The 13,236-nt window shown below is 48.5% G+C and overlaps 5 protein-coding genes across 5 annotated transcripts; 3 read left to right on the top strand and 2 right to left on the bottom strand.

The window, feature by feature from the left end:
• Positions 1-733: 733 nt before the first annotated feature.
• On the top strand, positions 734-1,982 carry N7477_002854 (putative glycosyl hydrolase; the record flags this gene model as incomplete). The annotated part of the gene is made up of 3 exons (XM_056964517.1): positions 734-1,210; positions 1,263-1,519; positions 1,577-1,982. The coding sequence occupies 3 exons, from the start codon at positions 734-736 to the stop codon at positions 1,980-1,982; spliced, it is 1,140 nt and encodes a 379-aa protein (XP_056824470.1).
• A 1,192-nt stretch (positions 1,983-3,174) lies between these two features.
• N7477_002853 (glutathione S-transferase family protein) lies at positions 3,175-3,839 on the top strand (the record flags this gene model as incomplete). The annotated part of the gene is made up of 2 exons (XM_056964516.1): positions 3,175-3,560; positions 3,614-3,839. The coding sequence occupies 2 exons, from the start codon at positions 3,175-3,177 to the stop codon at positions 3,837-3,839; spliced, it is 612 nt and encodes a 203-aa protein (XP_056824469.1).
• A 1,548-nt stretch (positions 3,840-5,387) lies between these two features.
• Positions 5,388-7,135, bottom strand: N7477_002852 (zinc finger CCCH domain-containing protein; the record flags this gene model as incomplete). The annotated part of the gene is made up of 7 exons (XM_056964515.1): positions 5,388-5,570; positions 5,612-5,869; positions 5,916-6,026; positions 6,084-6,415; positions 6,474-6,774; positions 6,828-6,875; positions 6,938-7,135. The coding sequence occupies 7 exons, from the start codon at positions 7,133-7,135 to the stop codon at positions 5,388-5,390; spliced, it is 1,431 nt and encodes a 476-aa protein (XP_056824468.1).
• A 2,831-nt stretch (positions 7,136-9,966) lies between these two features.
• Positions 9,967-11,147, top strand: N7477_002851 (uncharacterized protein; the record flags this gene model as incomplete). The annotated part of the gene is made up of 2 exons (XM_056964514.1): positions 9,967-10,298; positions 10,352-11,147. 2 exons carry the CDS (start codon positions 9,967-9,969, stop codon positions 11,145-11,147), a joined length of 1,128 nt encoding a protein of 375 aa, XP_056824467.1.
• A 157-nt stretch (positions 11,148-11,304) lies between these two features.
• N7477_002850 (serine hydrolase domain-containing protein) lies at positions 11,305-12,444 on the bottom strand (the record flags this gene model as incomplete). The annotated part of the gene is made up of 1 exon (XM_056964513.1): positions 11,305-12,444. One exon carries the CDS (start codon positions 12,442-12,444, stop codon positions 11,305-11,307), a length of 1,140 nt encoding a protein of 379 aa, XP_056824466.1.
• Positions 12,445-13,236: the final 792 nt, after the last annotated feature.

Genomic DNA, 13,236 nt, shown 5'->3' with positions numbered 1-13,236 from the left:
GCTGCTGGAAAGTATAGCATGCGATAGACCGCAGTCTGTGCAAAAACCTGACTGGGTTTCCTGGGTTTTGGTGAAGCGCTTAAAGTGGGCATATTGCGGGTTATTATGCCCAATCAACCTTATGTAAGGCCCGGGCCTAGGCATATCATTCAGTGAATAAGTGTGGTGATGATTGTCGCGCAAATCGCTAACAGTTTCAGACTTGTAGAACCTGCGCGGGCGCGATGATGAATGAACAGTGGGCTCCAAACCACTTCCGAGAAATTCTTGATCATACCACGCACTTGTACCAAGATGGAGAGCTCAGGTTGGGGGGTGTGCCTTGCAAGGGATGCGGGTCCATGTTAGCCCTACTCAAAACACTGAACACTGAACACAACGACACCATCCCTTGATGAATCACATCAATTTGCAAGCTAACTGAGGTCAATGCGATTCGGTCTGCTAAGATGAGTTTTCTAGCTTCCGACTGCAAGTCGCAAATCACCTCAATTTCGGAAAACATGAATATGGTCGATCATGCAGATCAGGGGGTCTCATTCAAGCGCATCAGTGGGTCCTGCCTGTGAAGCTGAGCTTCCCAGCCTACCAAGGGTCTTCGGCCTCAAGGATGCATATCTATTTTGCTCCGCAACTTGTTCCCAGGAACTTGTGAAGATCCTGGTAATTGTACTTAAGGAGCACATATGTATCATTCCATCTAAGTAGGATATTGTGCTGGCACATCTGCATCATGTTGTTCTCTTCCCATGGCTATCTGACTTATTTGCTTACCATATCCCTCTTGGCAGGTGCTACGGTTGCCGACGATGCTAGGGCAAGAGCGGAGGATGCGTTTAGGATCCTTCAGACATGGTACAATCCCAGTACTGGCCTGTGGGATACTGCTGGATGGTGGAATTGCGCCAACGTTATGACTGTGGTTGCTGATCTAGCTTTGGTTGACCCATCCGTCATGGGAAATGCTAGCTATATCTTCAATAATACGTTGATCATGGCCCCTGCTCAGAATCCCCAACCAGGCCCCGAAGTCAAGGTTAATAGCGCGCGTGATTTGAGCGCGCGAGTCAATCAAGCTGTCAATGCTTCACAGTGGCTTGATTCGGCGTATGACGATGATGGATGGTGGGCCCTTGCATGGATTGCTGCGTACGATGTCACCGAAGACAATCAGTATCTCCAGCTTGCCGAAGGGATTTTCGATGGCTTGGTATGTGTACTGTTCCTATGTCGGATTGTTTCGATACTAACTCTCTGTACAGACCAAGGCTTGGGGTACCCGCTGCAGTAACGGTGGTATTCCATGGAACCCGTCCAACGATTACGTGAACGCAATTACCAACGAACTCTTCCTCTCCACCGCAGCACACCTTGCCAATAGAGTGCCTTCGAAAAAAGACTATTACGTCGACTGGGCTCAGAAAGAGTGGAACTGGTTCCTGGCCCAAGGCTTTATCGGCGAAAACAATACGATCAATGATGGACTTCTAGACAACTGCCAAAACAACGGTGCTACTGTGTATGTTGACCACCAAAAGAGCCTCAATCTACACCAAACTAACATTATTCATTTCAGTTGGTCCTACAACCAGGGTGTTGTACTCGGCGGCCTCGTCGAGCTTAACAAAGCCGCCCCAAACAAAACATACCTCGAAACTGCCAATACAATTGCTCAAGCTGCAATTGGGACCTTGACTGATTCCAACAAGGTTCTACATGACTCGTGTGAGCCAGACAACTGTGAGCCCGACGCAACTCAGTTCAAGGGTATTTTCATCCGCAACTTGGAGATGTTGCAGCGCGCATCACCACACGACATCTACAAAGAGGTGATCATGAGCTCTGCCGATAGTATTTGGAACAACGACCGAAACGGACAGGGTCAACTCGGCGTTGATTGGGCTGGCCCATTGCATGACCCTGCCGATGCTACAACCCATAGTTGCGCCATGGAGGCGCTGGTAGCCGCGATTTCTGTCTGAAGCTTCCACTTTATTCGTTGATTTTCAATTTTTTTTAGTTTTGGCGGCTATAGACTAATATGCTCATGATACCACGATTCCTTCGATATATCAGACATCCCTATAATTCAACGCCGAAACTCATCATCGTTCACTAATATGTATCTGGCCTGGCTGTCCGAGTCAACGGTGGCGTGGCCTGCGGCTTTAGTGTAATCCTAACGTGTATTGAACGTTAGTAAAAAGTCTGGCACAAGATATGGCACAAAGATAATGTTTCCGAGATTTTCACCAGAGTGTGCAGTGTGAATCAATTTGGCAAGAATGAAAACCACTTGGGAACAGGATACAGGGCCTGTAGTCCGAAATTGTGAAGTACGAGGTTGGTGAAACGAAACATATGACTTCCCAGATTGGTCTCCGCTCACCACCAGTCAGCGCCTGTCGTTAGTTCCGGCACTTCCGACAATTACAGTTGAGCACGACTGATTGGACACAGCACCCATGTGCACCTCCTGTCCGTCAAGGATATCGAGTCAAAGAGTTGTCGGGTAGCATTCAGCACCCTCCTCAGAGGTTTCATTCTGGACTGGACCCGAGATTTCTCATGGGCTGGGTGGCAATGGGTAACAGTACCCTTGCATCTCGGCATAGGACTTCCCTGCCAACACGCCACGGGTATGACCTTCACATTGTTCACCTCCTAGAATTGCTTGTTTTCTTCCAGCAGATAATGCACCTGGTGTGGAACCCGTAGTCCAAGGGACACCGGCTGACTGGAATGTTTGAACTTAGCGAGCTGCTTGTTGTGTTTTTGAGTCAGGGTTTTCAAGCCAAATGATTGCACAATAATCAAATATCAGGCACAATATCCAGGTATTTCCTTCAGAAATTAGAAAGAACCCGGATATACCGAGTAGGTGGTAGATGTCCAACTAGTCCCGGTACTTCATCCGTCTCTATCTGTAACCTTCGTATATTCTCATCTTCAAACGAATTCTCTGTCGACCTGACCTACTACTTCACTTAAACTATGAACCCGATCTAAATAAGCTCACCATTTCGTCCATGGTTCAACGCAGATTGACGAAGATCCATGACATCATTTTGAGTTCACTCAACCTTCCAAGTTTTCGCAACGTCCACTTCCCCGCACGAAACATTTACAACTCTCAAGAAAATACTCAAGAGCAAATCATTACGACTAAGAAACATGAATGCCCATCTGGAACCTCTTACTTTGCATGCTCACACTTCGGGTCCGAATCCAGTCAAGATCGCGATCGCTCTAGAGGCGCTCCACATTCCATACAAAGTCAAGTTATGGGACTTCAGCGACGACCCTAACACCGGTGTGAAGGGTACTTCTTTTTTGAAAATTAATGAGAATGGCAGGGTACCTGCACTTGAAGATCCAAACACGGGTGTTGTGGCCTGGGAGTCAGGAGCATGTATGAACTATGTCCGCAGAGTATACGACGTCGGCAACATGATCGGACCTCCCGGTGGGTCTGCCCAGGAACTGATCGACTTCGACAAGTGGGAGTACTTTCTGCTCTCCACTCTTGGCCCAATGACTGGCCAGACCAACTGGTTCACGTTAGTAAATTTCTATCCCGATGAAGCTAAGTCACGATAATAATTCTAGAAAGACATTTCCACCCGACCAAGAATGAAGATGCTCTTCAGAGATATCGAGCGCAGACTTACCGCTGCTACGATGTTCTAGAGCAGCAACTGGAGAAGTCCGGGGCGAAAGTATCCTTCCTGGTCGGGTCACGGCGGTTGATTTCCACTACGAGCCTTGGGTCCGACAGCATAAGTTTGCCGGACTGCCCTTGGACAATTATCCTTGTATCACCAGGTGGCTTCTTTTAATGGACGCCCGAGAAGATGTTCAAGAGGCTTATTGTAGGGTCCAAGGCAAGGGAAAGTAAACAAGCTTCGAGACAGATAAGAGGGAAGGTATCATCCGGAAACAAATTGATCTGATGTGTTTTTGAAATGAGCCACGTTGATGAGTGTTCTACTAAAGTCCGAGTTCGTGGTATCGATATATATCTGGAGAGGGGGCAGTCCTGCCTCTTACAAGAATGCTTAGGTGTACGTCAATACGAAATACTTTTTAGAAAGCTCTAAATATGATTTATGTGCGGTCTTGGGGTGGGATATATGATACAGAACACAAGAGCAACTATCACCAGCTATAGAGGCCATGTCGTCTAAGCTTGATCTTATATCATGAAGTCTAGTTCGCCACTGCTATACTTCAGACCCGGTCTCACAAGGATGCTTACAGTCAAGGGACTCTATCTTTTCTCGTGGATATTATGTCGTGTTGCAAAAGAAGGAAAAATGAACATGATATGATTTACACCAGACAAAGAACAGTCAACACTGAGGCCTGGAGTCATGAAAACAATGTCAGCAGCAACCGCCTTCGTTGCCAGGAGAACCTTGTCGCTCGAGATAACAAAGCATAGCCTGAATATTTCTCAGACACCGAGGTGCACTAGAAATCATGAGTCTGCCTGTGACCCTCTTATTGACTCCTCTCTCCTACACTTATGGCGACAACGCCGGGTCCCCTGTATCCAAGACGATTTTCGGTATCCTATTTCAGGTCATTTTAAACTATGACTTTATCAAGACCAGGATTAATGCTTGGTTGTTCCAACGGATATGTCTATTGAGATGAATCAATCACTACGCGAAGAAAAAAGAAGATTGCACTGGGGCTGTTTCCTTATCTGGTATCAGTGCTCTGTTATTGCGGCATCTACGCCAATACTGCAAAAAGTAAGAAACCCCGCTCACAAACTCAATCGGAATCGTCTCTTTACGAGGCTCATGTCACGCTTCATCATCAAAACAGGATCTGTTAAAGGCAGTTCCTCACCGCTACGAGCCCTTGCGTCCCACTATGTGGCGGTGTAGGCAACAGTGTCAATTACAAGAACATCCACTTGCGCTGCGTAAACTGAACCTTGTAATGTGAGGAAGAGATTGACTGCATATGTACGGCTCACGTGTTTTAGGAAGACCAGGGGTTCAGTAAGAGTTGTCAATGGGATTGTGCAATTACTAGACTCTTTACCATCAAGTAATACCCGGACGCCTTTCAGCGTAGCTAAACTCATTTCAGGATAAGGATTGGGGCATATTGCTATCAGGTCGTAACTGCCAATCTTTTGTGGATGAGACCGCGGTAATCCTGGCCGTTTAATTCCCGGCTCAATATTTGACAGGGAAGCCTTTTCGTTTTGTAACTCCGAACGATTCCCCACCTTTTGCACAGACTTGGCGCATAGCCCCGGGATATTTCAGAACATACAGGATCGGTACACATTGGAGGTGTCCGTCAGTAAGCGTGAAATGCCGGGTTAAGATTGGTCGATAGGGAATAAATTTGTGTAGGTGAATTGGCTAGAGGTAGTTGAAGCTCTGGGAGGACGTGTCTCCAACAGACTCGTCGCTGATCGATGGCGACCGCGAGTTCTCGTCATTGGTTTGCTCAACAGACGCAACCCACTTCTCAGTATGGAGATCTAGGGTATGCGCGCGGTGGTTAAAGCGGCACTGCCAGCTCTTGACGGCCTTGCAGTTCGGCTTTTGACAGATATGTCCAAGGTAACACTTGATAGACCGACAAGCTCCGCCTCTAGAACATGGGTACTGGAGAGAGAGAGGTATTTTAGGACATCAATTATAGTGTCGGAAACATCGCCGTGGTCATACGGGCAACTCATGTCACCACACTCTCCGGATAAGTGGTAGCTGTTGCAGACCTTCGACTCCTTGGCCCGGCGATGATAACGGTCCATAGCATCCGCCGAGGGATGAGGGCAGTAAACGTCGAGCCGATCCCCGTCCTTATTGATGGGAATAAGGTCTTGCGATTCTTTACCCTTGAGCGGAAGGGTAGTAGAAAAAAAACTCGAGTGAGCGGCCGACGATGGTTGGAGTAGTCCACAGTTTCTTAGGAGATTCGAGCGTTGGTTTAGACAGTTCTTGTTCCGGCATGATGTGTTGCTTGATGCACGTGTTACCGAATCTGCAAATTCCCTGGTCATATGTCAGCTTAGAGTGATTGTAAGACGGAAGTTGCTGAGGAAGACTCACCTTTTGAAAGTGCTTGCACACTGGCTTAGAGCTGTAGGTATTGGTATTGGTGTTGTGACCATTAGCGCCATTGATGGTATTGGCGGTCTTCACGCTGAGGGGGCCAGTCGGTTTGACGCTAGTAGATAATGAGGCAGACATGAATACCGACGGCAACTCTTTGATCGGGAGGCCGTAATTTTCAAAATCACGATGCCAGGAAGCGGCTTTGATCAGAGTGATCTTGTCACTACCGCGATGAGGAGTCAATAGCGAGTTAAAACCCGTGTCATGGCATCCAGCAAAATATATATGCCGACATTGGTTGAAATCCACGAACATACGGAACATCTCTGGAAAGAACGGAGTATAGTTAGCAAAAATCCGCTGAGTTACGGGAAGGGCATCAACCTCTGATCTTGAAATCGCTGCCTTCTTTCTTGTCAGCGGCATCAACAAAATCGAAAAGGCCCTCTGCACGGTTGAACCCAGATACAAAAGGCGCAATGGAGCGTGCTTCATGGCCCACGAATCCAGCGCGGGCAAGAACCTTGGACAGTCCTAGCATATTGGCGTAGACGCGGACCATGATACGACAATTGTCTGCTTGCGACCCCATAGTGGAGTGCATCAGTTCTTTCACTGAGTCGCTCAGCTCGCGGGCGGCATCAATGCCACCTTCACTTCCAGCCTTCAAAAAGTGCTCCTTGAACTGAGAAGGTGTGAGCCAGTTGACCAATGGATGTGAACATGTGGGCATTTTACCAGGTAGCCATCTCCATCAACAAGAACCAGTACGAAAGGATTGCGTTCCTATCATCCAGATTAGTCTTGGGTTTCAAAAGCATAAATTGTTGAAGCCCAACAGCTCATACCTGACCGCGAGCCTGTCGTTTGTATTTCTCACGGCCTTCCTTCACTTCTTCATAGTCACTTTGCAGGGAGCTGTAGTCCGCAAGAAGGCTTTGGAACTGATCAAGTAGATGCTGAAGATTCTCATTGTGCTTTTTGTTTTCCACGGACAAGGATGCAAGATGGTTATTCAAGGAATCTATATCTGATTCCCGCAACATGTTGACGAGGCTTGTGGGAAGGCATACGCCTGTCCCGCACAATTGAAGAGAATAACGAGAACCGAGAGCATTCAATTCAGCAGCAAGAAAGCTAAATTGTTGAAGGATAAGCAGTGTCCGGCTCGCAGGGAATGGTACTGGCTGGGAGGGAAAACAAATTTGTAGCTTGGTGGCAGGCGGTCAGTCTGGGTACAGTGGGGTCAGTGTGGCACGTGATGCTGTGTCTGCTCCACATCTCGTCACTTCTTGTCTCTTACCATCTACCTTGATCCCTTTTCATCTTCTACAATAGAAATTCGCTCACATTTTTGCGAGTGAACAAATTTTTAATGTTGCCGTTTCCTCTGGAAAAGGCCGTTGGAAGCTACGAATCTTCAAAGTCCTTCACATCATGCAGCTTTAATCAACATATGCAGAATACCTTGTCTTTTTGGTCTGGGCCATGCTGTCGGCTCGATGCCGACATTTCCTGGCTAAATCATTTTGAGAACCCTTACTTGGGTAAAGATTTACCATTATTGAATGGGAGACGTCATCCCCACGGCCTTATCGATGAATCTCGCGACGCGGTCCACGTTCCCTGAATCCCTCTTGCACAACTTATGTATTTCAGCAACCTCCTTTCATGCATTATCAGGCTTCCTGGTTTTTTGTTTCTTTGATTAGAAAAAACTGGGCATTCAGCGAAGGATATGCGCTCGTGGTACGTCAGGCAGCATCATTGACTGATGTGTGGCCTGATTATGTGTCGGGGCCCTTCAACGGTGTGTCGAAGCGCTCGGCAAATATGGGTAACTGTTTTGTCCAGGAGAAACAGCAGTTGTTTGGGATACCAAAGCTTTTCATCTTTGACCTCATCGATCAAAGTTGTCAACACTGAAAGATAGCCATTTGCCTCATGCTCGACCAGGTTACATGCTGCCATGCGCCTGGACCTTCGAATCAGTTGAGGGACTGTTCGATTTAGCTTGGGTCAGTGTCGTAAACTTAAATAGTGTAGCCCAAGTTCATGGCTGCATTAGGCACGGGCCCGAAATCGGACAGGTGAGTGGTGTTCCCCCCCCATTCCCATGCTTCTGTGCGGAGCCTTCGGGGCAGTGTTTTTACCATGGTATAAATAAGGAACCATAAATAGCTGTGTATTAATTCCTCCTTGAAGGAAAATGGTGGGTCCGGAATGCATTTTTTCAAGCACTGTTTGAATGACTTTCAATCCACGCTGTGACATAATTCTCGTAGGACTGGTTTTGATGATTAAAAGCCTTCAAAGACGTTCAAAATAACTAAGCTGGATGGACCTTCAATATACAGCCTTGATGTTCAACTTATACATAGCGTCTTTACTGTTGAACGGGTCACCATTCTATCCGCTGCACTCCATATATCCTGCCTTTCATGCGCCGTTACTTCAAAATAAGCAAAGAAGACCACATACTCCTTATTTAATCCTCTCGCTGTAGAATTCTCTGGTAGTTTTTCAGGGTGCCATGATAGGTCAATCGACGATGCGCATTCTCACAGAGCACCTTTCAACGGTATGTGCGAATTTCATTCTGCAGACCGTGGGTGAATCAACTAGACCGCTTCTATGGATCCTACACATTCCCGACCCAAAAGATACCACGATAAAGAATCTCATGCTGCAGCCTAAAGACTTACTTACGCAGACAGTATCTGGCGAATCTCCTTACTCGTATTCAGCTTTCACACTTCTGAAGACGAACATCCGTCAGCTTTTAAGCACAGATCAGTCTCCAAAAACCTTCCGGCGGTACCCTACCACCTTGTTACAGGAGTAGCGTACAGCAAAACAAACCCGAGACCTGGAACAAATCCAGTTGCACGATTCATCTTGATGAGATCCGCCACCATTCCATCCATCGAGTCGGGTAGCGGCTTGTTGCAAAGCCTTGCTCTTCTAGTTCCCACTTTCGCCCCTGGCCGATTTACTGGGTCGACGGAATAGCTATGTTCGCAAAAAGACCAACGAGATCATTAGTGGCCATCCGATGTTGATCCGTCGTGTTACCCGGTTTCTGGAATGTTACACAAGGTAGAAAAACGGACCCGCAGATCAAAGAAAATCTATAGCAATAATATTCAATTGAAACTTAGATGATTGGGGTTGAATGAGATTAACTCGTCGATTCAAAAGATCACAGTCGAAGTTCGGGTGCAGACCTTGAAAGTCGTCAGAGGGCCGGTCGCAATCTGCGCTCTTTGGCTCAAGATTCGATGGAATTTTGAGTGAAAACAAAGATATGTGAAATTGAACTCTACGTTGTTGCAGCGCGCGGCTCTCCGGGGGGGGGCGGACACCAAAGTACATTGTGTAGTCTGGGCGAAAGGACATGTCATGATTATATGAGACCTGAGCTGAGCTAAGGACCAAACCCGTCCGAGATACATAGATGTCCATCAACCAATCAAAGCGACTGAATAGCTGGAGAAAATAGTAGCGTGAGGTTCACTGCATCGCCTAGTGAACCGGAAATGCCATCCACTCCGAATGTTCGCGTATTGTCACGGGCGCTGAAACATTAGGGGCGCACTAGCCCTATCTGGGTATGCAGGACGCGGCGAGCTAGGAGAAGCCTGGAGAAACCTAGCGGACCTCATGTGAAGATGACAATGATCGACAGTCGGCCCCGATCGGATATATCGAGTTCTCTGGAGAGTTACGGTTCATCCCCCCCCATCAACGTGCGTGTTAGCCTCGGCCTATAAGGTCCACACATGACATCTGAGCATCACCGATATAAACGTGTCGAGCCCCTGCCAAATCCCGGACTCATGGCTGCTCGATCAATTGACACAGCTCCAACTGAACCATGAAATACATTTTGTTCTCGCTAAGCGCTTTCGCTCTCTACGCCATCTTCTACTTCTCCTACGTCAATGGTCTTCATGCGCTTGGTCACGACGCCATCGACTCCGGGAAGCTCCCGGGAGTCAATGCACCGTTGCGCACTCATTTTACCGGCGTGGAAGCAATTGATCGGATTTTGACTTTATTGACGGTGTTCTTTTATCCTACATTGGATGGTCAAAGCCCGACTCTTCTGCTTCACAGTATTGGCTTTTCAGGTACTTTTGGAGCCGCCTGGACCCTGGTCGTCTTGGAGTCGTGGCGCAAAGGGAATGCTGGAACCATCGTTGCTTTGTAGGCCGCTCTTCTCTAACAGTAATTGCCAAATGATTGACCTCCCGAAATAGCCCTGCCATCTTCGGGCTCGCAGCTCAGCTGATGACCTTTGCTTTCGCAGCACCTCTCATCTGCGGTCTCCAATTGGCATGCTCGATTACAGCGAGCCGCCCCGGCGCTGACAACATTCGAATTCCTCGCGTGGTTCTCGTCGTCTTGCCTGCAATTTTCGCGGTTGGTTTCATGCTTCCCACCCAGGCGATGGTACTTCCGACTCCCGACGTGATTTCCGTGGACATGAAGCAGATCGCCATTGCCATTTGGCAGCCGTGGCCTGCTTATGTTTCGATTCTGACCACCGTCGCCTATTACGTGTTGTCGCCTTTCTTCGTGGACGACCAGCGCGCCTCGCTGTCCAGCTCACGCTGGGTATACGCATTTGCTTTCGCAAATGCTTCTCTGAGCCACCTCGTTTCCTGGATTGTGTCTCTTGCCACTGTGATGGCTCCTGGTCTGTTCAACGACCGGTTCCTCGACCCTCTTCATCCCTCCAAGGTGTTTTCAATCCCCCTTCCTTGGTCGGGATTGAAGGTTGACACTGTGGCTGATGGTGTACATGTCTTCTTGCGATGGGATTATATTATCGGGTCAGCTGGTGTTCTGCTCTGGGCCTTAACCCTATACACTGTTGCTCACAGGCGAATCCTCAACTTCGTCTCTTGGCCAACTCTTCTTCTTAAAGTTGGTCTCCTAACTGCCTTGACCGGCCCGGCTGGTGCGGCGGTCGAGCTGATGTGGGAGCGCGATGAGTTGGTTTTCCGAGAAACCGATACGACGCTGGTCAGTAGGAGCAAGAAGTCTTCCTAAATGGACACGGGTAATGTATGAATTCAAAAGTGCCCTTGGTTGTTGAGCAGGACATTTCGAAAGTACTGCGAATATGGAGGGTAACGTAAAAGTGAAACATTATATTCATCATCAATTTCACTGTTCCTAGATTCAAAGTAAGTTCAATGCTTACTAGCTAAAGAGCATTCACGATCTTGTAGATTTCCTCCACGTAAAGTGCAGTGTTACTGTTGCCTATAGTGCCGTTTTCCATTCGATTCATGGCATAAGTGATGGTCATCCGACGCTCGAGATCCATGATCATGATCGACCCACCCCATCCGCCCCAGAAGCAAATCCGTCCTTCTGGGATCCAAGTGAGAGTCTTCGGCGAGGGAAGCCCGACGCCAAGACCGAAACGATTATAGGTTCCCAGAACCAAATCCACTCCGCTGATCTGCTCCTCGAGCATGCGGTTAATGACCTCCGGAGAGAGGTACTGCTTGCCGTCGACACTGCCGTTCAGCGCAACCACCGAGCCGATCCGAGCCAAGGCACGCGCATTACTGAAGCCATTGGATGCACCAATCTCCGCAGCCCTGAACCCGGGGCTCATGGATTCCTCGGCGCTGACATGGGGCCCTGCGAATGCCTTCCCTGGAACACTTGCTGGGTCCAGTTGGTGTAGCGGTAGAGGAGGGGGAGCAATGAGCACTGCAGCACGAGGCCAATCTTTCTCGGGCAATCCAAGTGTGAATTCCGCGCCTAGAGGACCAGTGATCTCGTCGGCGATGAATTGCTTCAGTGACTTGCCACTGATCCGTCGGATAATTTCACCTATCAGATGACCCTGACACACAAGGTGATAGCCACTATGTTCGCCTGGAGTCCACCAGGGGGCTTGGGCCGCAAGCCAATCTGTTGCCTTTCTGGTATCATAGAGATCTTCCAGAGGAATTACCGGCTCCCAGCCCGCCACACCAGACGTATGGCTCATAAAGTGAGACACCTTGATGCTCTCTTTCCCGTTGACTGCGAACTCAGGCCAATACTTGGAGACTTTTTCGTTCGGGTCGAGTAGCCCACGAGTGACTAGAATCAAGGCTGCAATGTTGGTGACCACCTTGGAGCAGGAAAAAACCGCCGTCAGGGTATCTTTACTCCATGGTTTAGTACGTTTCGGATCTGCATGGCCGCTCCAGATATCAACGACATTTTTGCCATCAATGTTTACGCAGATGGATGCACCGACTTCGGAGTCATTGGCGACTTGCTTTGCTAGGAGTTCGCGGACCGAATTAAATGCGGGGTCGCAGTCACCGTGTGTTTCAGCCATTTTAAGGAATGCACTTAGAACTGGGGAATACGCTCATGAGAGATGCCAGGGGCCACAGTCTAGCCTTAAATAGTACTTACTACCTGGCGGTCAGCAGATGTGTTTGAAATCAAGCTGCCTTGATTATAAATTATGTGAGAGGTGAGATCTCCTGTGGAGATCAATGCCTCTAGTGCTCACTCAAGGCCCCAATGAGGGTTATCACGTGCGTTAGCCCCAGAATGCGGAGTGCTCCTGTATCATTTGGATCTAAGGGGGTCTAAGGCGCTGTTCGAGATTCCCGACGGTGAGATCGTCCTTGACCTATACTCACTTGGAAGGCGGGACCCACCCTTGAGTGCAATGGTGGTCCCGAACTTGGAGTTAGCCCTGACAACAGTCTCGGTGCCGTATTTACTACCCGGATGCTTGGCATAGAGTCTAGCTAGCCGTCCAAGCCGTCCTCGAATGGAAAGACCCTCCGATGTTGCCGCTGAGACGCAGCTACCAATCACTAGCTTTCGTGGCTGGAGTTTGTGATTCGCAGGGACTGTGCGATGACGTCGTTGACTTCGCCGAAAAATCAACCGAGTATAAAATCCTACCAACTAGTCAATTGTCTTGCGTCCACGCTATGTGAGATTTACAGTTTCAGAAAATCATTGCCATTCAAGGCTGCTTTTGACCAATCTTTCGAGTTGAATATCATGTCCGAAACAGGAAATATGTCCCTTGTCTTCACCGATAGGTCGGATCAAGCGGCGAAGTCACTAGTCATGACGCCGTAGACAGCCAAGCCAAACCTCAAAGAGA

The sequence above is a fragment of the Penicillium maclennaniae genome (genome assembly GCF_028827695.1).
Source record: "Penicillium maclennaniae strain IBT 15551 chromosome Unknown utg000003l:1.0-5670915.0:1.0-5674809.0, whole genome shotgun sequence".
NCBI lineage: Eukaryota > Fungi > Ascomycota > Eurotiomycetes > Eurotiales > Aspergillaceae > Penicillium > Penicillium maclennaniae.
This window is presented reverse-complemented; position numbering and strand designations above follow the sequence as displayed.